Source organism: Micromys minutus (genome assembly GCF_963924665.1).
Source record: "Micromys minutus genome assembly, chromosome: 11".
Lineage (NCBI taxonomy): Eukaryota > Metazoa > Chordata > Mammalia > Rodentia > Muridae > Micromys > Micromys minutus.
Genome location: NC_137980.1, coordinates 55,180,660 through 55,206,764, shown reverse-complemented (window position 1 = coordinate 55,206,764; position 26,105 = coordinate 55,180,660). Strand labels below are relative to the sequence as shown.

General features: G+C 44.8%; 1 protein-coding gene across 1 annotated transcript; it reads right to left on the bottom strand.

Annotated features, from left to right (window-relative positions):
* Positions 1–1,531: 1,531 nt before the first annotated feature.
* PSMF1 (proteasome inhibitor subunit 1) lies at positions 1,532–22,639 on the bottom strand. The gene is made up of 7 exons (XM_080925408.1): positions 22,371–22,639; positions 16,022–16,174; positions 14,920–15,002; positions 10,494–10,679; positions 4,415–4,468; positions 3,280–3,438; positions 1,532–2,491 (listed from the first exon to the last, which is right to left on the bottom strand). Exons 1-7 carry the CDS (start codon positions 22,497–22,499, stop codon positions 2,440–2,442), a joined length of 816 nt encoding a protein of 271 aa, XP_080781534.1. The 5' UTR covers positions 22,500–22,639; the 3' UTR covers positions 1,532–2,439.
* Between the last annotated feature and the right edge of the window lie 3,466 nt (positions 22,640–26,105).

The window sequence follows — 26,105 nt, the reverse complement described above, 5'->3', positions numbered from 1 at the left end:
CTTTACTGGGACTCCACAGAAGTGTATGTACAAAATCAGGTGACAGAATATGGAATGATTTGTCTATGAAGACAGCGATGGACCAATGACAAAATGTCATCACTGACAAGTCACAAGGAAGCTGGATTCCAGGGAGTTGTTCTCCAGCTATGTGTCAACAGGTATTAACTTTAGTACAGGATTGCAGCTCCATTTAATACTTAATACATTCCTGGGGTTGAGGTCTTAGGAGATTCATGGTTTAGATTGGAGGTTGGCTGAAGCTCATGACTGAGGAGATAAATGCAATGCAAACCTCAGCCAGCTCTAAGAATAGAAAAGACAGCAAGCCAAGAAGAGAAGGTGGGATGTGGGCCGGTGGATCCTAGAAATAGCATGAGTGGTCTTACTTAGCACCAAAAGACAATGAGTTAAAAGTAGACCTTGATTCTATTTATAAGCCACTGGATGAGCTATGGAATTTCAAACCAAGTGAATATAATGCCGTGAACCTCACCAGATGTCTGTCCAAGGTCTCAGGAATTTCCCCCAGAGAAAAGACCTTCATGTGTCACAGCCAGCCTAGACCATCCCCCACAGCCAAACCCAACTCCATGTGGTCATAGGCACTGCCAGATGGCTGTTATCAAAGCCACAAGTCCTCTCCAAAAGAAGCTGTTGTGGTCTCTGCTCTGCCTGGTCTTGGTCTAAATTTTCCATTAAAACAAAACCAAATAGGACAAGACTACAAACAGGATATGACTTGGTACCACTAGTTTGGGTACAAGCAAGGGCTGGTAAGGATATGGAGGAACTGGAGCACTGCTGCTGGGATGAAAACGGTGTGGCTGCTTTGGAAAACACTGGCAGTTCCTCAAAAAATTTAAAGTGTTATCAAGGGACCCAAAAAATCGATTCCATATACATCCAATGACTTGAAAATGTCTGCCCACACAAAACAAACCCCACCTTGTACATGTTCACAGCATTCAACATTATAACAAGTAAAAAGGAGGAACAATCCAGGTATTCATGAACTGATAAATTAACAAATATGACACAGCTATACCATGACTGTACAGCCACAGTGAACGCTGATGCTACAATCACATCAACAGTGAGCACAGAGAACGGAAAACGCTGGACACAAAGGCCACACATGAAGTGATGTCATTTATGAAGACTGCAGTAGACAGACTGGGGGTTGCCTGGGCTCGGGGAGGGAAATGGGAGTGACCGCCAGGAGGGCTGTTTCTTTTGGAGGAATCTGGGGTTGGACGCACAACACTGTGACTATCTCACAACCCACAGAGTTGCGTACTTTAAAAGAGTGAACTTCATTGTTACGTAAATTCTCTTAATAAAGCTATTAAAAAAAAAAGCAGATTATGAAGTGCTATTTGTTTACTGTGAAGGCTCCAATTTGGAGGTTCTGTAGAACACATGCCTGAAACATCCCCTCTTGCTGTTGGCCACACACAGCTGGGAGGAGGTGAGTGACAGAAACCCAGACAAGTTCCAGCAGCTTGACCAGAAGTTCCTGGAGGCACCATTCAAGGTTTCCATATGATACCGTTTTATTATTAGACACGACTTTCCTTCTGTCTCTCTTCTCAAGTCCCCAGGGCTATCCCATTTACAGAGACACGTTCCAAAGCTCCAGTGAAGGCACCTCTGAGCTCACAGGTAGCTATGAGGCTCCTAAGAGAAAGGACTTCTTGAGGGTCACTATAGGGGAGAAAATGAGATTAGTCTACAGGTCTGTTCTGTTTATTCCTCTACTTCCAGGCCACAGCAGCCCAGGGAGACAGTCAACGGGCTGCACAGAAAGGAGCAACTGGTTGAGTATGCCCTTGGGAGGAGACAGCAGTTTTTCTAGTGTGCCTGCTTTGGTGAAATCATCCTTGTGGCTCATAGGGTTCCAGTCACACTTCCACCCAGAAAGCTTGGGTGGGGCTCATCTTAGCAAGAGTAACTTGTGAAAGGGGAGTGCTTGAGAAGAATGGGCCTTGTAGAAATCTTATAGTCCTACAAAGTATCAAACTCTTAAAAAGAGTTTATGCATTAACATAAAAAAGAGAGTGGAAGACCGGCAACATGAATTCTGTATTGACATTTGGTTCTTAATAATAACATCCAAAATGCGTTCTGTTCTTATAGCGCTGTGACCGCGACTGCATCGAGTGGAGGGTTTATGTTGCCGGAGTCTCCCTTGGAAGCGGGGAGGAGCTGGTGATTGACGCACACTAATTTCTCCTTGGGACCTATATGCAGCTTGGTGGGGTGCTGCAGCAGGCACCTCAGCTCTGACAAGGGCTGGGAATGCAGCCCCAGCAGGCCTGCAAACACATGGGCAGAATCCTCTGCCCCAAGCCCACAGGAACATGGACGCTGATGGGGCCGGTGGTGGCAGCTCCTGGAGAGTGAAAGGGAGGCTGAGATGCTACATTCTTGAGGCCTTCACAGGTACATGTCATCGTAGCCCGGTGGGGGAAGATGGTCGGGATTAGGTCTGCAATGTAAAGAGGATCTAGTGAATTGGAGGCTGAGTACACAGGAAACACACCCTGTACGGAGGAAGTCCAAAGAGTGACATGGACCTTAAGGGCCTGGAACTAAATCTTATTATGGCTCAAAATACCCAGTCTCCTGGCCTTGCCCCTCTCATCTATAAAAGGACTATGGACATAAGCATCTCCTCCCCTGCATCCCCCTTGCAGGGTCACCAGTGTGCTGGACAGTTTTACATGAAGTTCATACAAATTACAGTCATGCGGGCGGGGGAGGGGGCGCTTGACTGAGAGAAAATGCCTCTACAAGATCAGACTATAGGCAAGCCTGTAGAACATTTTCTTAATTAGTGATTGATGGGGGAGAGCCCAGCCATGAGTGGGGCCACCCCTGGGATGGTGGGTTCTGTAAGAAAGCAGGCTGAGCAAGCCATGGAGAACAAGCTAGCAAGCAGCACTCCTCCATAGCCTCTGCACCAGTTCCTGTCTCCAAGTTCTTGCTTTCTTTTGAATTCCTGTCCTGGTTTTAATGATAAACTGTGATGTAGAAGTATAAGTCAAATAAACTCTTTATTCCCAAGATCCTTTTTGTTTGTGAGGTTTCATCAAAGCAATGGTAACTGCAATTAAGACACCAAGGAAAGAAAGTGAGGAGAGAACTAGAAGGCCTCCAGGGAGGCAGCAGTGGTAACTGTACCTGGAGTCAGGTACCTGAGGCTGCAACGCTGAACAAAGCTAAGCTGAGCTGCCATCAAGTCCCACCTCTCAGCATACCTGAGTGAATACCTACCCAGATGGGCTGGTCCCAATGGGTCCAAAGGGGTCAAAGCGAGCTCCTGGGGGCACAGCACCAGGAGGAAGCCGGTTTGGGAGACCTGAGGATGGGTCAATAAGTGCTCTTGGAAAGCCAGATCTCAGGGGATCCACAATCATGCCACCTCTCTGACACCTGAGAAAGGAAGGAAGCTGGGTAAGCAGATGTTACAGGGACTCAGTGCCCTTGAAGAAGGGAGACAGGCATATAGTGAATTAAAACTGACCAGGATGACTACTCTAGAAGGTCCAGGAAGACACATGAGATCAAGTCAGTGAGCAAGAATACAGCTGAAGCCAAAGGGCCTGCAGCAGCATAGAAAATTCTGTTAGGATTTCATGAGTCCACAGGATAGAGATCTCTGCCACATGACATGTAGTAAAATCAACCCGTCAAGAATTGGAGCTAGAACTGGCCAGGATCAATACAGAACTCTCCGGCTCTGCAGAGTTTTATCCTAAGGTCAGGATTAATAGCATCATGACCATGATTAGGGTTTGCTTTTTCCTTAAGGGCCTCAGCACCAGCCTGTGGGTTGCCGAAGCCTGACATTCTCTGTCCCTCACTGAGTTCCACAGACCTGACTTCGTGAACTCAAGCTGGGATGAATCGACTAATGTTCCTTACATGCTGAGGTCACTGTCTGAGCCTCTCTGTAGAGTTAAGTGAGTCCTGCGACCTAAAACTGAGTTGCTAAAAGTGGGGTCACTCTTCAGCAGGAGTTACACCTCATATGACTCACTCTGAGAACAGAATGCAGAGCTGAGGCTACAGAACCTTTGCTGGATACAGGATGAGAACTGGAGGATACTCTCTGTGGGATGAGGTATCCACCAAACAGCCTGAGATGCTGCTCTGCAGCCTGTGGCCCACTGTGTGGCTTTCCTTTTGCATCCTCATAGCTCTCATCCAGGAAGGGCTGTGGTCCTCCTTTGGAGAGAGGAAGGTCCCAGGCTCTTTCTCAGAGCTGCTCTAGGTATGGCAGAACACAGAAAGCAGCAATGATTCTTCAGCCACTCAGCAACTACCTCCTTCACTCCAAAGGGAGGCTGACGAAAGCTCTAAAATGGGAAACAAGTTATATTGCTGCTGCCTCCCCAGAAATACTCACCCAAAAGGGTCTAGGTCATCTCCCCCGACAGCAAATGGGCTCAGGGGATCACGCCTGAAACAAACAAGGACAATTACCACAATTCCCAGAGCTCCTATGCAGCACAGACACACTGAACCCCAGACAAGGAAGAAAATTTCAAAAGATTACAACATAAGGAAAACTTGGTTCTCAGCAGAGATTAGCACTAGTCACAGTACACTGGAAATGATCTGAAGAGCTGAAGGAAAGGGAAAACTGGGGAGGGTTTGAGAGACAGCTCAGAGGTTAAAGACCTGGGTTCAATTCTCAGCATCATATTATGGCTCACGACTACCCATCACTCCAGTTCCAGGACATATGTGCCCTTGTCTGGCCTCCACGGCATACATACATGCAGCCCAAACAAATATCCATATATACATAAAATAAAAAATTAAAAGTTAAAACTGAGGCAGCAGAGATGGCTTAGCAGTTAAGAGAACATACTGCTACTGTATGAGGTACATATTCATATAGGAACAAAAACATAAAAAAGGGATTTTTAAAATGTTAAAACAATAAAGGGCAGAGTCTGAATAATGATAAATTATTAAATATTCTCCAGATATACTCTACTGTATTCATACTTTGCTGAAACTCTTGTATTTTATGTAACAGTTAAGAACTTGGATACAGGAAATATTACTTCAAAACCCAAATCTGGCAGCTAAAGTGTAAAAGCTGCTCAGGTGGAACAAGACAGAAGCATGGGAGCCAGAGTGTGGCGTGTGCTTCTCGACCCCTCATCATGGCCCTTGCAAACTTTCAGTCTCACTGTCTACTGGGAACCTGCACCACTGCCCATCACTTCCGCAATCTCTAGTATTTTCCCCTTCCCGCCAAAGGATTAGGTTTTTCTCTCTCTGAGAATGCCAGAGCTCAGAACAAAAATGAGGAGTAATTGGCATAAATAAAGGTTCCCAGGAACCCACATTTCCATTCTTCTCCCCTGACCAGTGTGGGGAGGGGAAAAACAATAACAGAAAGAAGAAGGGCCCACTAAACTGTGTACTCAAAACTGTCAGGAGGAAGACCTGCAAGGTCTGTCCCAATAACTTACATACTCGGGCCGTCAGGGCCGTCTGGTACATACGCCACAGCCTTACTACAAGGCAAACACACTCTTAAGAGCTCACTCTGTGACACCTGGGAACCCCTGTGAAATACATCACAGGGGCCATCATATGGCTCGCCACTCACTATGGCTAAACTTGGTCCTCATGTATTTTATATACATACATACATATATACAGACATACATACATACACACGTCAGGGCTGTCAGGGTTGTGTCTGTGGTCTGGACTTGGAGTAAAAAAAATTTAGAACAGGCTGGCAGGGACTTTTCACAAAGTCTCTGCATCCCCAACTTAAAAAAAAAAAAAATTCTGCTATTTTATTGATTGATTTGTTTTCAAGACAGGGTTTCTCCGTGTAGTTCTGGCTGTCCTGGAACTTGCTCTGTAGACCAGGCTTGAACTGAATATATAGAGCTCTGCCTGCCTCTGCCTCCTGAGTGCTGGGATTAAAGGCATGTATCAACACTGCATGGGCATCTCCGACTTTTAAAACCTTAAGTCTAACAGCAACACCCAAGAAAGCACCATGATGGTAAACTAGACTTCAGAACAAGAAAGGACTTGCTGACAGGAACCTCTTCAAACAATGGACAGCAGCAGTTAAGCTAGAAACAAACTCGTATCATCCTTGGCTTCTATTCCCAGTCAAGCATGCTTCTTACACTCTACCAGAAACTGTCATGCCCTCCCACTTCCTGCTTAGATGCCCGTCAGCCTCTTACTGTCCTTGGCATAATATGGCCATGGCCCATTTGAACTCTGAGAAGCTATTGTTACCATAAGCTTGTGCTCACCAACATTCCTTCACAGAGGGGAGACGAGGCTCAGGAGGAGTGGTTCTCAATCTTCGGAAAGGTACGACCCTTTTATATAGTTCCTCATGTTGTGGTGACCCCAACCATAAATTATTTCATTCTACTTCCTAACTGACTTTGCTACAGTTGTGAATTTTAATGTAAACTTCTAATATGCAGAGAATCTGATAATGTGACTCCTGTGAAAGGGTCATTTGACCTCAAAGAGGTAGCAACCCAAAGGCTGAGAACACTGCTCAAGAGGTTTCATGCAGTAGGAAAGCATGAACCTGGGACCCCTCCCTTCTCTGAGGGATATAGCAGTTAGCAGTTACTGATGTAGGATTCAGGAAGAGGTTTCCTTCAGTGTGGATGTGTACAGCCCATGCTCCTGTAAATAACCAAGCTTTGCTTTTGGAACAATCCAGACAGTTATCATCACTTCTGAAACAGTAGCTGATACACACGTCAAAAAGAGGAGCAAAAGGGATGAATCACAATCCAACACGTATGAGCTATTTTACTCTGGGTCACCTTTTGTGCCTTACTTTTCTGTACAAAAAATAACAGTGCCTACCCCCTTTTCTCTTACTTGGTAATTAAAGAGATTATGTCTGAGAGTATCTTTACACTAATATGGTCGGTCACTCAGGACACAGGGCTCAGTAACTATTAACCACATTAGGAGAATCATAGCTGCCATATTCTCACTCCTTGAAGGGTGAATAAAAAGTCAGTAGTCAAAAGGCTCACGACCTTTAGATGGCCCCATCCAGGTCCGAGGCACACGCTGTCTGTCCACTGCTGTGTGTTTCACACACACCTCTTCTTCCTATATGAGTGAGCACTAGGAGAGGTCAGTCCCACCGAACATGATTCATAGTTCCATTGGCTCTACTGTTTCCTTGACCACAAAAACTAAAACCAATCACTTTGAATAGCATCAGTTTATACTCACCTTTAAAAAAAAGTATATAATTTAATGTGTACTCATGTTTATATTTATTTAAATGCACACGCCTAGTGTCCATGAAAGTCAGAAGACACTGGATTCCCTGGAAGTGAAGTTATGGATGGCTGTGAGCCATTATGTGGGTGCCAGGAATTAAACCCACTAAGTGCTTTTAACCACTGAGTCATCTCTTCAGTTCCATACACTTTCAAATGATAGCTAAAGTAGCACCTTTGTGAAGTTTCTTTGTCTTTCCTGCTCTCCTTTGTCCTTCAGGTTAATCACTGCTCCCTTTGCTCCAGTGTACCTCACTGAAAACAATACTTATGTCATGCTTTTAAAGACATATAAGAGTGAAAGGTGCAATTAGTCTTCATAAACTGGAAGCTGCTTAGCGACTGGGGAGAATCTCAAACACTGCCAGAGCCTGAGTTCAGGGCATGACCTATGATGGATACAGAGTGTAACTTAAGGGTAAGAAAAAGCAGAACCTTTTCAGTGAGACCCAGGTTCAAACTGTAGCTTCACCACTTAACAGCTGTGTCACCTAGGGTAAGCCATGGCATCTCGAGGCCCAGGACTTTCTTCCACAAAGTATAGACAAGAGGATCTATTTCTCAGAGTTGTCATACAGATTAAAGGACAGTGTTTATTACAGCGTAATACCTATTCCATAAAGAATTCAATAAGCAGTGTTCAATATCCTACTATTACTATAACACAAAAGCTGTTTCTTCTTGGTTATAAAGCATTGCATATTATATATTAATCTATTTACTTACCTGTAAAATGACACATCTGAGAGGTTAAACACACGGAGTATGTTGTCCGGAATATGTATAATAAGCCAATAGTAGATATAAGAATATTACTGAACTAAATTTTCTAGCCCTGAATTTAAAAAAAAAAAAAAAAAAAACTCAAAGTATTTAAGATTCTTTGGTTCTAAGAAAAACAAAGACAAAATGAAAAGAGCAAAAAACTAACAGGACTTAAGACCCACTATGCAAGGCGGGACCCATGCCTGATACCGTTGGGTGCCAAGAAACTGAGACTAATAGGCCAAGGGCCTAGGAGAAACCCAAATCAAATGTCTTGTTAAAGGAACAAAGCAATAAGAAGATCTACAAGGACATTTGGCTCTAGCGCTAGATCAGTGCCTCGCTCAGCCATCAGAGAAACAGCTTCTTGCAGTGGATGGGCACACAACTGGACAACGTTCAGAGAGAGAGGTGTGGAATACTCAGTGCTAAGTGGACTGTCTTTGCTAAATATCTGCCCTCGGGACTCAGGGAACTGTGCAGAAGAGAAAGCAGGAGGATTGTAAGAGCCAGAGGAGATGAATGACACCAAGGAAACAGTGTCTCCTCGCCACAATAGAACTCATGCACATACGAATTCACAGAGACTGTGTGTGCACAGACAGGTACAGAACTAGATAAGGAGCATTTATGGCTACCTGCAGTGAAACCAGCGGTGCTTGAAATACTCCACGCATATAGAGGTCAGGAAAATCATGACACACTAGTATAAAAACTAGCAAACACTAAAAAAGACATATTTAACTTTTTAATAAGCAAGACTATTAAAAAGATGCAGAACACAAACTGTAAAAATTCACATGTAAAGACAGATTGTGAAGGGTCAAAAATAAATTTAGAATGACCTAAATACGGGCTTTCTACTAAAGCTTTACTTTTAAGGAAGCTGGATAAGCATAGGAAAATTTGTTTTCAAAACAATGGACATGATTTGAGGCAGACAATTTCCTGACTATTTGCTGACAGATGGAGCTAACATAAGTGGGTTAGATTGAAAAGACCAACAATAAAAAGTTAGGCTTAGATTTTAAAAAAACAAAATGATTACTCTTCCCTTTATCTGACAAAGAAGAGAGGGAAGGAGGGGAAAGGAATGTAGTTATTTTCTGTTTAATTTCCTATGTGTGTGTGCACACATACAGGTGCAGAATTACATGGGGATGGCTTTGGTAATCCAGAGCCTTCGGGAGATCAAGGTCCCTACCCACGTGATATTCTCCATTACAGCAGACTGACCTCTCACTGACCTCTCAGTACATACTCTTAGCTGACCATGTCCAACATCCCTGACAGGCTCCAGACAGGCCACCCCACACTTGGGAAGACAGATCCATGTGTGAGGGCAGACTGCTGGTCTCCAGGTGTGGGGCAGGTATGAGAGGTGAGACACAGATCTGGGTCAGGAATAGGGCCATCTGCTTTGGGTCTAAAACTCACCCATTTGGGTAACTGTCCAGCAATTAGTTGTAAATCATGCAAGCATACTAGGACCATGGCTCGGGCACGTGGTGGGAATAAAGACACCTGGACCCCAACATTGACTCTGATTTTTATTAGTGGCTAGTGACTTTAGGCAGGCCATATTGCCTGTCCCCTTCCATGAAATAAATAGGTTTTACAGCAAAAGCAGCTCCTAGAGTTCTCAAGTACTTCTTGTTGTTCTTCATTTTCTCTATAGGAGCCAATATTTTAAAAGATTTCACTAAACTGACTTGCCAAGTATTAAAGAATTTAACTGATTGCCTATGTCAACTAACCAAAACTATACAACTCCTAGCTAACATAAATAGCCAATGGTAGTTGACACTGAGTGCTTACTATATGCTACATAGTGACTGCCTCCCTGTTACAGTGCCAGCCCGTCTTAACCATAGTCGGCTCCAGACTAGGACACGCTGTCTAGACAGACAACAGTTCCCTGGTCTTTGTCTCCTTCATCATAGTAGAATTCTACAGGACTATTGCTGCTAAAGTAATCTGTAAAGACCTTGGACATCATTCATTCATTCATTCAGCAGCTATTCTGGCCATCTTCTGAAGCTGTCAGAGGTGTGAGTATACAACAAAATGCAGTGAAATGGAGAAGACATGGGGCTTTATCGCCTCTGGGATGGCATTCTGTCCCTATGCATTCCCCCAAAAGTCTGGCTCACAGCTCCACAGAGTAACTGATTCCCCTGAGATCAGTTTGAAAAAGGCGACACAGCTCAGAAGGCTGGCAGTTAGAGTGACTTAGTAACACCAGAACTCACTGATCTTTTCACATTTTTATCTTTTACCTCTACATACCAATACTTTCAATAAGTTGGCTGAAGACACTTGGAGACCAGGGAAGGGTCAACAGCAGGATGGGATGGACAGTGGGATCCTACCGTGGACTCATGGACTGACCACTGCGGGCTCCATACTTACCAAGCAGGCTGCCGGCTAGAATGAGGATGGTGTGGGGGAATCCGGAGTGGGTCCACCTCTCTGGCAGTGGCAGGTGGGAACTCCTGCGGGGAACTGCTTAAACGAGCCTTCTCCCACTGCTCATGGATAGGCGTGATAATTCCAGATCTGATCCGAGACCGAAGCTCCTCACTGTTTTTATAGGTCCTGCAGGATTGAGACAAGCAATCAGCTTCCTGCAGTTGGCTGGGAATCTCCCGTACCGTATTCTGATGGCATGGGCGGCGGCGGCGGCGGCGGCGGCCCTTAGCAGTCTTGGCCTTGCGCTTGGCCTGTTTACTACGGTGGGAACGGGCCGTCCGGCGGACCTGGGCGAGGGGGGCAACAGCCTGACGCTGTCTCCGAGATTTGGGCCTAAGTTTCTTAGGCATCTGAGTTGCCCCTCCTCATTAACCACCCCATCAGAAAGAAGTGAGAGAGGGGCCCAGCCTGGACTGCCTGCTCCTCTGTTCCCATGCCACTCCTCTCTTAGCTTCATTATGTGCTCATCACATGTCATGGGAAGTCATGGAAGGAAAAGGCTCTGTGGGAGGATGAACCAAGTGCCTGGCCCTGGGGTAGAGGCAGGTCTGAGGCTCAGTTCAGCAAGATCCTGGGAAGGATGCCCCTACCAGTTATCACTTCTTGCCAAGAGAAATGAGCACCATGAGCTACAGCGGTGGCCAGATTAGGCAGCAGGAAGTGGGCAGAACTCTAGGGCTCCTTAAAAACTGGCAGTTTTAAAATGAACCAAGTTCTGGTCCATAAAGCAAACTCTATTCCTGAAATCCTACGAAGTGTGTTCCCTAACCATATGGAACCACATCAGAGCTCAAAACAAATGTCTCTGAACTTGTGGAACTCAATCATTTCCGGAGAAAGGACCAAAGAGGAAAACCCACACTGCACTGCCTGAATGAGCTCTTCCCCCGTGGTCTCAGCATTTGAATATTTGGTTCCCAATTGGTAGCAGTGTTGGGGCAGCTTTAGGAGCTGTGGCCCTGCAGGAGAAAGTGTGTCACTTGGGTGGTTTCAAAACCCATGCACCATTCTCAGTTTATTCTCTTAAGATTCCTGTTTGTGCTTCAATATGCAACCCTCAGCATCCTGCTCCAACCTGAGCTTGTAGCCACGCGTCCCCTCCGTGATGGACCCCTAACCGTCTGGAACCATAAGCTCAAACACACTCTTCTGTAAGTTGCCTTGGTCATGGCATTTTAAAAAGTAACTAATAAATGGCCTGCCTCCAAAGAGATGCCTCAAGACATAAATACAGTGAAGCCTAGTCACAAAACTTTACTTTCACTGAAAAATAAAAGTTACTTGGAGAAGCACAGGTAAGAGCACTCCCAAACTGTCTCAGGAAGCCAGTGCTAGTCAGATATCAAAACCAGACAAATTAAACAAATAAGATTACAGACCAGAATTCCTTCACCAACTCAAAACCAAACCTCTCAAAAATATTAAAATGGACCTTAAAAATATATTCAAATGACACAATATAACCAAATAGAATTTACCCTACGTAAGCAAGGATGGTTAATATTCACAAATCACTGTCTCCCACCATTCTAACAAATAAGAAATAAACATCAGTCAGGCCAACTGATAAAGCACAAACCAACATGATAAATGCACTCATGATAGAAGCAGCACTAACAAAGGACTGAGAAGACAGACAGGAAGTCCTCAGCTGACTGAAGCGTCTGCTATACATATGCCCACAGCTGACAACGCAATGGTGGAAACTGAGTCCTGACTGTGGGAACATGGCAAGGAAGCGCTCTGGTAATTCTTATTAAATGTGATGCTGTAAAAAAGGAAAAGAAGGGGCTGGAGAGATGGCCCAGTGGTTAAGAGCACTGACTGCTCTTCCAGAGGTCCTGAGTTCAATTCCCAGCAACCACATGGTGGCTCAAAACCATCTGTAGTGAGACCCGATGCCCTCTTCTGGTGTGTCTGAAGACAGCGACAGTGTACTTACATATATAAAATAAATAAATCTTTAAAAAAAAAAAAAGGAAAAGAAGAAAATCATAGCGATTAAAAGGTGAAGAATGAAACTTTTTGCCTATGACAAATTTCCAAGGAAATCCTGCCTCAACAAGATAAAAACACCTCAAAACTTCATTATGTAGTAGGAAAACTAAAATTAAAGATCACTGCACATTCAACAAATAATATAAAATGAAATGCTAGGACAAGAAGCAGCAAAGTGGGTGCACTATAACAACAGTGGGTGTGAGTAACACCAAACCAAACCCGACAGTCACTGACCCTGGCGCTCTGGTTCCCCAGGGAAATAAAAAGCCAAGTTCACAGAGCCTGGGCTCAAATGCTGTGCATCCTTATCTGTCACTGCCCCAACTGGACAGTCCAGTCACTTAACGCCTCCTTGAGCCAGTGAGTGATCAGTCAACCGCTGCACACACAACATAAACGGGAAGAGCAAACAGTTACAGTGCACAACAGCTTACACGCCAAGCCCAAGACTACATATTAACTCTATCTATATAAAATGTTTGAAGTGAAAAAATTCTAGAAATAGAGAACAATCTGCCATGGAGGTTGAGGGATCCTGGCCTACTTAGCAACACACACACACACATACACACACACTTCAAGCTTTGAAAAACAAGAAATGAAAAAATGTCTAGGAACTATGCTAGCTAAAATCACTAAGAAAAAAACCTAAAATAAAAGATCAGTTCTTAGACTACCATTAGGAAAGGTGCAGAAACCAGAATGTGGACTGCATATTAAATGATACACTGACGTGACATTCCCAAGTGTGGTAACTGTTTTAAAGTTAAGAGAGATGGTACTCTTATGAAATTGCTAGTTTAAGGAGACAGATTAGCAGGGTGTGGGGAGAGGGATAAAGAAGCACTTGCCACTCAAGTGTGAGGACCCTAGAACCTATAGATCCAGGCACAGTACCATGCACCTGCAACCCTAGTGATCCTATAGCCAAACAGGAAACAAAAACAGGAATCCTTGCAGCTTGTAGGCCAGCTAGCTCGGTGTACACAGCTTTAAGACAGAGACTCTGTCATAAGTGAGAACTTACTCCTTAGGCTGTCCTCCCTCTTTCCCTCTCTCCCCTTCCCCCCCATGCAGTTGTTCCATTCTGCAGAATTTAAAGAACAAGGTAAATAAAGTCTATAACTAATGGTTTGAAAATATAAAAAAACTTAAGAAAATTGAGCAAAAGAAACAAAATGTTAAAAATTTGTTAATCTGGGTAATGGCTAAATGAATATCCATCGTGTATTTTTGAAAACTGTCTCTCTTCTAGGGTTACAAATTTCAAAATTTGTAAGCAGAAGTCAGCAGAATGTGTCCACAAAAGGGGAGAGACCATATGGAGAAGTGACCAATGAAGGGCTGCCATCCAAAGTACACAACCAACTTACAAAACTCAGCAAGACAGGGAACAACCTGAGTTGAAACTGAGCAAAACATCTAAACAGAGGAACTACACAGAGAAATAAGCCCAAGAAAGACGACACACACCCTGCCTAGAGAGCTACACTTAAAACCACGTGAAGTCACTATTCCACTGCCTGATGCTGACAAGGACGTGGGCAGCAGTGCTCCGTCACTGACAGCGGGAATGCAGAGCAGCATGCCCCAGGAAGACAGTGGGTAAGGACTCCTTTTCCAGCTGAGATGTCTGGACAAGATCAACGCTTCTCAGGGACAGTGTGGGAGGGGAACAAACAGGAAGAACACAAGGATGCCTACAGTATAAAATGGTGCCCTACAACAGTGAAACACTGCATATATGTAGGCAAACGCCCCAATTCACATACTGTACAACACTAAGAGTAACCCCAACATGGAGCTGATGTGTGTAGGTATATAGCTTATAACTGAGGAACCTCTCTGGTGCCACACAAGAGTGGGAACTAAATTTTGGTTCTAAAAAAAAAAAAAAAAAGCTAGGACTGGAATAAAGACATACTTGATATAAGCATACTTTCAATAAGGGACCTACTCTTTTTTTAAAGTGTCACACACACATGCACAGGTCATGACACAGTCTGCAGTCACGGTTCTCTCCTGCTGTCTATGGACTTAGAACTCAGGTACCAACATGTATCTATACGCACTGAGCCACTTGCTGGCCCCTACTGACTCAAGCAGTTAGCCTAGCCCCAAGTCTGTACCCACTGTGGCATCTGCGGGTTCTTAAATGCATGATTTTACTTCATGAGACATTTTCTATATGAGTCTTGTCTCCAAACAAACAAATAGTATAGAAGAATAAAACTGAGAACTGGGTGTCCACAGCAGGTTCTTCTATCAACCATTCTTGGTTCTCCGGGCAGTTGGATACCATTCCTTATTTCTTGCTCTGAGTCCCTCTGCCTGTTCTCATGGAAAAGGCATCCTTTAGAAGTACCTGTGGAAATCACTCAGGTCTTCTGCATCAATATAGTCATCTAAGTTCAGAGTCAAGTCTGCCACCTGCTGTGTGCCATGTTCCTAGGAAAGTGAAAACAGAAAATGAGAGTTTATTGGTAACAGGAGAAGGTGGGCAAGGAACTGTGGTAACCAGTGAATACACAGCCATAATGTACAACACAGAAACACAGGCCCAGCTAAAGGCAGGCATCTTGCTCATGAAGGGAACACGGAGCACGGCAGACTGTGTACTGACCAAGCAACAGTGGTTTCTAGGGTTTGGGGTACTGCTTTTGGAAGTGTAGCTTTGAACCTACTTTAATGAGCTATTTCCATTCTTTTAAATCTGCTTAAATTAACCTAAAGGAATTGTTTGCAACTAAGAACCCAGTTCTTAGAAAAGAACTGCATGTTCACCAATAAGGAAAAGAATAGTGAAGTAACACTGAGTAATGAAAGAGGATGAGGTATATCTGTGTTATGTAAATTCCTTCAAACATGTCCAGTGGAAAAAGTCAAGTATAAATAATAGAGCCAGACACTTGTGAGTTCATGCAACCAAGACAAAATGGAACAGAAAGAAAGCCATCTACCTCAAGGTGTTCACAGTTCAGGAGAAAACACAAGCATTAGAGCAGAGCACAGATCAGTACATAAATACATGACATGATATGTCTCTGTATACCACAGAAATGGTACACACACACACACACACACACACACACACACACACGGGGGAGGAGCAGGCTACATGAATGATGGCATACATGTATGATGTGATGTAGGGGTAGTCTCTAGAGCAACAATCATAGAATGTGAAGGGCCAAAGGCAGTAAAACCTCTTACTTAACAGAATGAAATGAGACACTGGGACTACAGTAACCTTTATCTCCTGTGCTCTCAGTGAGAACTGCTGTGGACAGGGAGTTCCTTTTCTGTGTAACAGAGGCAATGAACACCTTTGTGCACCTCAAGAGAAAAATCCCCAAAGTGGAACTGTTAGGTAAAAACTTTGGGGACATTTCTGAATTCACTGTTAAAATGAGTTTCTAAACAGGCATCTCAATCTCACACCATTAGCAGAAGGCTGGCAGACTCACCAGCACATTGATGATCATGCCATTGTCCACAGAAACAGCCTTCAGAAGGAGTTTTCTGGCCCCATCCTTAGACACATACCGGAGGGCATACAGTTCTTTATTGCTGTTCCACTCAGCTGGCAGTAGTTCTGACTTCTTATCACTGGGACCTGGCTGAGAAGACACCAGGCTTGAGAACAGGAAGATCTGGGCCTCAGAACCCACAACTATGAAGGACCATATTACCCATAACCGAATCCCATCCCTCACATCACAGATGAGTCCAGGGATACACAGCTAGTTAGAGGGCTGTGTTTTAGTGAGGGTTTCTAGTCCTGCACAAAACATCATGGCCAAGAAGCAAGTTGGGGAGGAAAGGGTTTATTCAGTTTACACTGCCATATTGCTGTTATCACCAAAGGAAGTCAAGACTGGAACTCAAGCAGGTCAGGAAGCAGGAGCTGATGCAGAGGCCATGGAGGAATGTTACTTACTGGCTTGCTTCCCCTGGCTTGCTCAGCCTAATTTCTTATAGAACCCAGGTCTACCAGCCCAGGGATGGCACCACCCACAATGGGCTGGGTCCTCCCTCCTTGATCACTAGTTGAGAAAATGCCTTACAGCTGGATCTCATGGAGGCATTTCCTCAACTGAGGCTCCTTTCTATGTGATAACTCCAGCTTGTGTCAAGTTGACACAAAACCAGCCAGTAGAATTGACCCCTTGTCAACTTGACACACAAACACATCACTATGAAGAACTAACACTCTTATTCAGCTATTTGGTTCCTTGACAGGAAGAACCTGTCAAGAAGCTAAGGCCTTGGGCTAGGAATAGAGCTAAGTAGTAGAGCATTGCCTAGCAAGTATGAGGACCTAGTCCCCGGAACCACCAAAAATTAAAATAACTATAGCCTTGGCTTAATAATCATCTCTGTACTCTATCATTCTAACAATAAGACAGTGTGAAACTGAAAGCAGCACCTCCACGGCTCACACTGTGGGCATCTGTAACGGCATTACAGAGACGCTCCAACTGAGGTAGTTCGATAAAAGTCATGACCACGTACCCCAAATGTAGCACACAACCAAGATTTAAAGCTGTAAAATAGATACTTACGTAGTCGTCACCAGCATAGAAAGTTCAGTGTATCCGTCACTAAGCATTATCACTAAAGCCTGTGCACAACCAATATTGTGTGTGTGTGTGTGTGTGTGTGTGTGTGTGTGTATTTGTTCCTTCTGAACTTGTATCATTTTTACTTTTCCTTCATATTACATCACTAGACACGCAGCTCAGTCTGGCTACTCTAGAGTAACCAATTTGACTCCCAGTACCCACATGGAGGCTTTTAACCATCTGTAACTCCAGTCCTAAGGGATCTGACACCTCCTTCTGGCCTTAGTGGGTACCAGACTGGCACAGGATACACAGACATGCATGCAGACAAAGCAGGGATACACATTTAATAAACTAAATATATATTCAAATATAATATCTATTCATCCATCCATCTAGTCCAATGCTTTTGAATTCAGTTGCTGTCTACCTTATTTTCTGAAATACAGTCTCTCACTGACCCTGGAGCTCAGTAACTCAGAAGGCTGGCAGTGGGCTCCAGGGACGTGCCTCTTCCTCTACTCAGTACCACACCTGGCTCTGATATGGGCACCAGGATGAAAACTCAGGAGCTCATGCTTTCAGGATAGGCACTTCACTGACTGAGTCATCTTCTTGGCCCAACCCTTGCCCTTTTTATCCAACGTTGTTTCAGGAAGGTGATTAGCATTCTGTAGCTGATCTACATATACAAGTATACTACTGTCTTGTACAAATGAACATGACATGATTTACAGTTTCAATGGCTGATGAACATTAGAAGTTCACTAGAGGTTGATTTTTTTCCCCATTATAAACAATGCTGCTATGACCACACTGTTGTATACATCTGGCACACATGTGGTATGCCCAGAGGATGAACTTTCATAAGATAAAAGCAAACTGTGTACCAAATAGTGATGTGCACTCCCAACTCGCAATATGCAAGGTCCTGATGCTGCACATGGCCTGCAAGATTGCTATTATCTACTTGTTTGTTTTTGCCAATCTGGTGGACTAAAAAATGTATCTGTGTATTCACTATGATATTCTCCTCTTTTCCTATTTCATAGTTCTAAGATTTCCCCTCTTAGTTATGACTTCTTTCGCTGTGATGAAACATCATAACCAAATGCAACTTGGGGAGGAAAGGGTTTATTTTTATTTATTTTATTGTTTAATTTATTTCTCTATACCATAATATATCACAGAAGGAAGTCAAGGCAGGAACCTGGGGATAGAAACTGAAACAGAAGCTATGGTATACACTGCTTGCTGGCTTGCTCAGGTTGCTTTCATATACACCCCAGGACCAACTAACAAATGAGCTGGGCCATCTCTCCCTCATCAATCATTATTCAAGAAAATGCCCTACAGATTACCTATCTTATGGTCAAATCTAATAGAGGCTTTTCTCAAATGAGATTCCTCCTCCCATATAACTCTAGCTTATGTTAAAAGCCCCCCTGCTCACCTCTCCCAAAAAACCCCAAGCAACCAGGACATTCCCTTCCATACATTAAGTATGAGAATAGTTCTCAAGTCACAGTAAAATCAGACAGTGATTTCGGGTAGGGAATAAAGCTCTTAAACAGGAAACTAAAAGAAACACAATGCTGCCTGTGAGGCCACCTGCAACTTAGAGCTTCTGTTCAGCTCAGACAGACACTCCGGCCAAAGGGAAGCATGAATGACAAGAATTAATAACCAGACACAGGGAGGGCTTGGAAAACAAACAATAAAAAGGGTAACTAACCATATAAACACAGTCTGTTTTTTCCAAATTTACTATCTATCAGGGTCAGCTGAAGTACTGAGAGGAAGGTCACACCCACCCACCAGCCCAGGGCTGTGAGCCTGACTGGGCATGTAAGAACCTCCAGACTCTACTTCTGGAAATTTAAACTTACACAGTCCCTGTGGGATACCGTCTAGCACTACTTAGTACTATTGGATTAGCGTATGAGCCAGGCAGGATTCAAATGTCCTCCTAGAAGAAGCTAAAGAGACATGTGGGAGCCTGAGAAGCAATCTCAACCTTCATCCCAGCCCGGGTCTGAGCAGCTGAAGCAGTGGCAAAAATGCATACTGTGCTGACAGTGCATATTATATTGTGGTCAGAAGGAACACACTAGATCTACTTAGTGTATTCTAGATAAAACTGTGTGTGTGTGTGTGTGTGTGTGTGTGTGTGTGTGTGTGTAGTAAAGAGTACATTCTATGTAATGTAAAGGAGGAGTAATTCTATGAAACACTCTTCTGGACACATCATTCATAGCACTCATGAATGTCACCTTCATAAGAGTAAATCGCCACGATAAACAGTATTGTGTCAAGAAGCACTAACGAGACCCTGTGGATTATAAGTACGGTACAGAGGGAGAGTCCATGAAGTGGGAATTCACAGGGGAGTGGGAGGAGTTGGGACAAGTTTATGATCCAATTCCATTGATTAAAAAAAATTTAAAAAGCACATGTTATATTGACAACACAGAACAGGATGACCAGAAGTTGTGTTCATAAGAACACAGAGGGACGGGAAGGAGTAAGGCTAGAGATGGAGAACACTGACAAAGGACCACACATGAAGGACTTTGCACAGCAAGTTCAAGGGAAGGCCACCCCTGGTGTTTGGAAATCCTTTGGCAGAGGAGTCCCAATCAAACTTGGCTAGGTGACAAAGAAACTGGAGGCCTCAAAGCAGAGACAGGAGAGGAAGGGGAAAACAAAACTGAAGCTAGCCACAGCCCTGAGAAACCCTCTTGCCTTACTGGGTAACTTCCTACTGTGGCGTAGATTTCAAGGGTTACTCAGGGGTGTTTAAGCCAGGGCTGGCAGACCTTACCCGTGTCTGTTAAAACCTTTGACCTTCTCTGGTCCTACATGGACAGCATTGGCCCTACCAGCAGGCTCTCTTGACTTACAGGTAACCTGTCTGCTCCCCACCTCAACAACTTTACTCCAGAGCAAGAGAGACTTGCTGGGGTCAGGGAAAGCTGGGGTAAGGCTGATGCTCCACCCAGACAGGCCCAACACATCATGTGGCTGCCCTCTGCAAGTTGATATAAACTATCAAGTGACCCAGAAGGCTATGATTGGCAGGTAACCAAAGCATATGTTTGTATCATTTAACTCCCCCCAGATGAAAACTTTAAAGGCTGGAGAGGGGCTGGGACCTATTAAATAAAGGTCAGAGCAAGTCAGGATGGAGATTCTTCCCGTCCTGGCCCTAAGAAGGTAAAGGTAACTAACTACCTTCTTAGGCAAAATCCTGGTGCTAGAAACATTCTTTAATGGCCACTGAGCTAACCCCAGTGCCCCTGGGCTAGAATGCAAACAGCCAACCAACCAAAACTGCACACGTAAACAGGTCATTTTTTTCTTTATAACCTTCAGACTCCCACCACACAAAGCCAAATTTTCTAACTAGTGCCTATGGCCTTCTCCATTGCCCTCCACTGATGTCATCTCACACAGCTACAAAGCTCTTATGGGGAGTAGCCCTGTCCTCAATGAGAAAATGACCAATTGATGCCTGACCTTTGTTCAAGTCAACAAATATGTTCTTGAAATCAAGTAATACAAGCCCAGCTCTATAGCACTAGAGGCAAAACTAAAGAAAAAGTGGGCAGCATAACTCTGTAACTGCTGAGTCGGTATTATACAGTCGAGGACATTCTTTGTCTCTCTCTTATCACCCACAGAAGGTGGGTGGCAGGAGGCAGCTGGAGGCAGCCCAAATACCCTCCAAGTCTGGCAAGCATTACTGGTTTGCTGGCCCCAGGCTGGAAATAAAATTCTCTAAAGAAAAATGAACAGTTAATAGTTCATTTAATTATAATAATTTATTTATTATAAAATTAATTAATTATTACCTAATTAATTATAACTATTATTTTGCTTCTACCCTGAAAAAGCATACCCATCAGCAGAGAGTGGAGGGTAAGGGCAACTTGAGCCCTGAAAGGATTCAGGAAAACAGGCAGCAAAAAACAAAAGAATCATCCGAGTATGAAATTCAAACACTGTCCTCTCTAGGGGCATGTTGGAGTTAGTACTGAGGTAGACAGCCGGTCAGCAGGCAATGCTTTCTACAACTCCCATTCCCCAGGCTCCTCCTAGTCCTTCCCAAAGATGTCTGGATCCTGCATCTTCTAGACCTGAGGAGCTACTTGAGGTATGGAAGAAGAGAAGATGAGGAAGGGTAGATGAGAGAAATCAGTAAAAATGCTTGTGTATTGAGTCCTTCTAATGGGGAAAAGTGTGAACGGGGCTAAGTGGTCTGACTTCTTATATAGGACAGACAGGAACGGAACACAGCAGGTTAAATGCACAGGCCATTCAAAGTGTGTCTGAGAAAGGGTCCATAAAGCTGTGTTAGGAGAGAAAATGTCCTAAGACTGACAGATACTCAAGAAGCTAAAAATATTCAGGGGTTTGGGAACTGATGCAGCTAGAAATGAGAGGAAGATCAAAACCTCACCATAAGATCCAAGGGGTGAGGGAAGCCTTTTTTCCAGAATTGGTCTGGGTTATGAGTGTCAAGACAGTGACACAGTGAGGCAGGCTTTGAGTCCTGAGTTTGTATGTGGGGATCGTGGTGTGGAGGATATTTCGATGGAGCAGACAGGAAAAGAAACCGACAGGCAGACATGGAGGGTGAGGGTTGTGAGGAAGGGGCAGAGAATTAGTGATACTAAGGTGTCAGCAAGGCATCATTGGTTAAGAGGCCGAATGTGGAGATGGGAGAGACAGTTAGAGGAAGACGCTCACAGTTAAGGTTTATTTGTGTGGTTACTAGGTAAGTGCTACCTAGGTTCTGTTTCTCTGAGTCTGGACTGTAAATGGGCAGTGAGTGGGCTGTGGCTGATCCATCCATCATGCTGAGTGTTGAAGAAGGGGGTCCTAGAATATGGCTGAATGGGTCAAAGTTCACTGCCACACAAGTGCTTGGATCCAGATGACTAGAGTCGGGTGTGTAGCACTGAGTAGTCCATGGCATGAATGTGTGATAAAGATGCTTTGGAGAAATCGGGTGGATGAGGACCTTGGGGAAGCTACTAGCCTGTCTCGGTCAGATCCACACAACACGGCCTAAGCGACTGCTGAGCTGTGTCTGGAAGCCTTTCCGTTCTCGGCTTTACACACACGCCGTGCCAGTTGTTGGCACCAGCGCCAGGCTCACCAAAGTGCAGCGTCAGAAGCCTCCCGCCCTGGCTTTGCCATCTAGTTTCAGACTCCCCCCTTCACCCAGGCTGGTTCCGCAGCGTACCTGGTCGCCGATGCCCAAGCCATAGTAGCCGTTTGCCACTACTTCCCAGTGCAGGAAGCAGACGAGTGCGTCCTGTGGGCAGCTCATGGCAGGCGCAGCCGTCGCGAAGAGAACCTCCAAGCCCGCCATGGATGCTTGCGGCTTCTGTTAGGAAGGAAGAAAAGGAGGGGACTGTGCAGCAAGCCGCGCTGCCTAAGAGAAGCGGGACTGGGAGCTGTAGTAATGTCCCTGGATGCCGCCTTCGCTTTCCGTTCTGTCTACACCTGCGCGGAAACACGGAAACGCGGAAACCCGCACCGGAAATAGCTGCTGACTTTGTGGGAGCTCCGGGCTGGAAACACCAACACCGAACTAGGAGGTTCCGCTAGGAAGCGTGCGGGTTAGGGCATAGCTTTACAAAGCCTTTCTGCTTACCACAGATGACTGCTGAGGGCCAGGCTGTTCGTCGCTGGGGAGAGGCCGCCTGCTGCCAACTACAGTAGACTTCTCATCTGCGAAGTGGAGTGTGTACTAGGCCCTGGGAATAATTTAGGCAATCTGTCTTAGATGTTTTCATAGTAATTTATTTGCAGTGCTTGCCTGGTATCACTTTATTCTACATGCTAAACTTTAATGCATTTATTGAACTCTCCAGATCCAATCTTATACAGTTGGTATTGATGACTGCTATACCACTACGTAGATTTGGAAATTGTGTCACAATCAGCCAATGAGCAGTAGAGATGCTCCTGGGAATTGGTGATTTGATTTCTAGGATAGCATTTATATGGATGTTGATTGCATGCTAAATCCTGTGCCAAAACCGTTCCGTCCCCTCTCATGGAGTATATTCTATTACCCATCCTCACTTTGCAAGTGACAAAAAGATGAGAGAGAGAGAGAGAGAGAGAGAGAGAGAGAGAGAGAGGAAATACTTCACCCAAGAAAACACAGCCTCATTGCCCAGTGTCAGCCACCTGTTCCCCGACCTCCATCAAGATCTTTTTAACAACCTGATGTTTCTCCCAGTTTTTAACTTCAATACTTGTTTGCAGTCAAATAAAATTTCACATGTTGGTTGGTGCCATGACCCAGGCCATTGCCATTTTTCCTTTGGCTGCCTGGCATCAACCTTGTTTGCATTCTACAACCAGAGAGCTTCTGTTAAAACACAGAGAAGCCCATGTTCCTTAGGCCCAAGCCACCCAGAGTTCCCACCACAAAGGAGAAGTTCACTCTAGGTCTGCCACTCTCTTACTCCACGGGCCCCTTGCCTTTCTGATCTCACCTCTAAATGTCCTTTCATTCCCTGATCTCCTGGCTCCAATGACCTTGACTTCTCTCAGCTCTCATGCCTGGGCAAACAAGCCATAGATCTTGTCCTTATGAATCTTTGGAGTGTTTTTTTTTAATAGACAAAAGGCAATCCAGTATGAAATCTGTCATTTGGAGGTGCTTAGAGGCCTGCACAAAGCCCACAGGAAGCAGATGATTCGAGTGAGGATCAGGAAGGGTTTCTTGGATAAAGAAATGGCCAGTTGCACAGAACTCTCACGGAAGAATAAGAAGAAATGTTCCTGTAAAAGAGTATAGCGTGTGCAAAGACACCAAGGTGGGAAATGGAGCTACCCCTGTGTAACTGGAGAATCAACACTGCCTCTCTCCTCTCTTCCTTCTCTTTAATTACTTGCTACACCTGTGGTTCTCAACCTGCAGGTCATGACCCCCACGGGGCTTGTGTATCAGATATCCCGTGTATTAGACATTTATGATTCATAACAGTAGCAAAATTACAGTTAGGGGGTAGCAATGAAGTAAATTTTATGGTTGGAGGTCACTAGAACACGAGGTATTAAAGTATTACAGCATTAGGAAGGTTGAGAGCCACTGCTCCACACTGTGCTGGAGGAGTTTGGTCGTGTGCCAAGGGGGCAGGCATGCAGAGAAAGCAAGCAGCTCCGGTAGGGTGGAGAAGTTTATCACTGACATAGGTTAGGTTTGCTGGTTCATGATGATAGCAAAATGCAGGCTGGACTTTTGGTCAGCTTGATTGGTGCTTTCAAGTTTTTCTTCTATCCTTCCTTTCTCCTGCTGTTGTCTTTTGGTAATGAGGCCTCTTGCTTCCTAAGATGCCAGTTTTCTCACCCCTACCCTTAGTTCTACACTCACTGCTTTGTATACCATTGGTTATGGCTTACAGCTCACATACACTATTACCTATATTTCCTCCAAACAAGTCTGTAATCCCAGGGCTTGGGAAGAAGAGGCGGAGTGCAAGGAGCTTAAGGCCAATCTCAGATCAGTGATGAGTTCAAGGCCACCCTTGTCTACAGGCGATCCTTTTGGGAGCCTGTGCGGCTTATTTGAGAGCTGCTTCCAGGACCTAGCAGGGGGGTGGGCTAAAGGGGGTATCTGATGAACCTTTAAAGGAGTTGGGACTCACACTTGCAGGCAAACAGAAAGGAGAGAGTATGAAAGATCTCAGAGATGTCCTAACTCAGGACTGGGGAGTGGGGATAGTTTCACTTGGGTAAGAGCTACTTCTAGAAATACGGAAATCCTTCGGGTAGAGCATTACAGAATTCAGAGGAAGTGGCGCTGGTGCTTACAGGCGACTTCTGGGACGGGCAGGACATGACATCTGCTGTGGTCCTCCTACCTCAGCTAAGCATGATCCATGCCTGTGTGTCTCAGTAGTCAGTTTGGAAAAGGCATTAATACACTGAAAGAACAGAGCTAAGCGGTCTTCTGCACCCCTGAGAGCCTAGCTGTGTTCTAGTAATTCTGTCCTCAGCATCTTCCACCCATGGGAACAAGGAAGAAGAGTCTCTGGACTAGACATTCTCTATGCCTCCCTTGGTCCATCCAGGTGTTTCTGTAGACTTACCTGCATCAGCCAAGACCCAGCCTGCCCCGGGAGTCCTGGGGAAACCTGAGACAGGGAGCAGGTGGGAGATGCCTCCCTGGCTCCCCAGTAGGCCCTGTCTACCTGGGTGGAAAAGGGTCCATGCCAGATAAGGGCACAGGGTGACAGGAAGAACTGGTGGTGGCTGCAGCCACCAGTTCCTGGTTGCCAAGTGATGGCAATGTGCACATTCCAAGCTCTGTGCTCCCTTGGAAACTGTTCGGATATGATCTACAGGTCAGCAATGGGAGTAATGAGGAGGAGTCCAACTAGCATCCTTTTCCTTTTTCTTCAGCTCAGCCGCTGACCTCCAGAGAGCTCTCTATAAGAGATATTTTTCTTTACATCCACCAAATGGCTGACTAGAATGTAAGACTTCCTTCCCATCCCCCTTGCCACTGGTTATACAACATAGTGGCAACTAAGAGCCAACAGCTTTCTTTTGAAATATAATTTTAATATAACACTATTAGTTTTTCAAACGTTGCTTTTTTACTGTGGCCAAACACAGAGAAGAGAGTTCATTTGCCATCTCAGTCATTTGTAATCACACAATTTAATGACACCAAGGGCATTTGTATTGTGTAAGCATCACCACCCTTCAGCTCCAGGCCTTTTCGTTTTACCAGACTGAAATTCTGCTCGTTAATCAATAAATCCCCACATCCTCTTCTTCCAGTGGGTGGCAGCAACTATTCTTTACCTTCCTTCTTTCTGTGTGACTGGTTGTGTCTGTTTGTTTTGTTGTTTTTGAGACAGTGTTTCTCTGTGTAGCCCTGACTTTCCTGAAACTCACTCTGTGTGTGGAGACCAGGCTGACCTCAAACTCACAGAGCTCCACCTCCTCTGCT

Bases quoted from the DNA above. Each gene is read 5' to 3' on its own strand.
- PSMF1 (XM_080925408.1), bottom strand. From the start codon at position 22,499: ATGGCGGGCTTGGAGGTTCTCTTCGCGACGGCTGCGCCTGCCATGAGC. The intron at 4,469-10,493 runs GTAAGTATGGAG...TGTTTGTTTCAG, and splicing joins TCTAGCCGGCAGCCTGCTTG to GCGTGATCCCCTGAGCCCAT. The intron at 3,439-4,414 runs GTGAGTATTTCT...TTCCTTTCTCAG, and splicing joins GATGACCTAGACCCTTTTGG to GTGTCAGAGAGGTGGCATGA.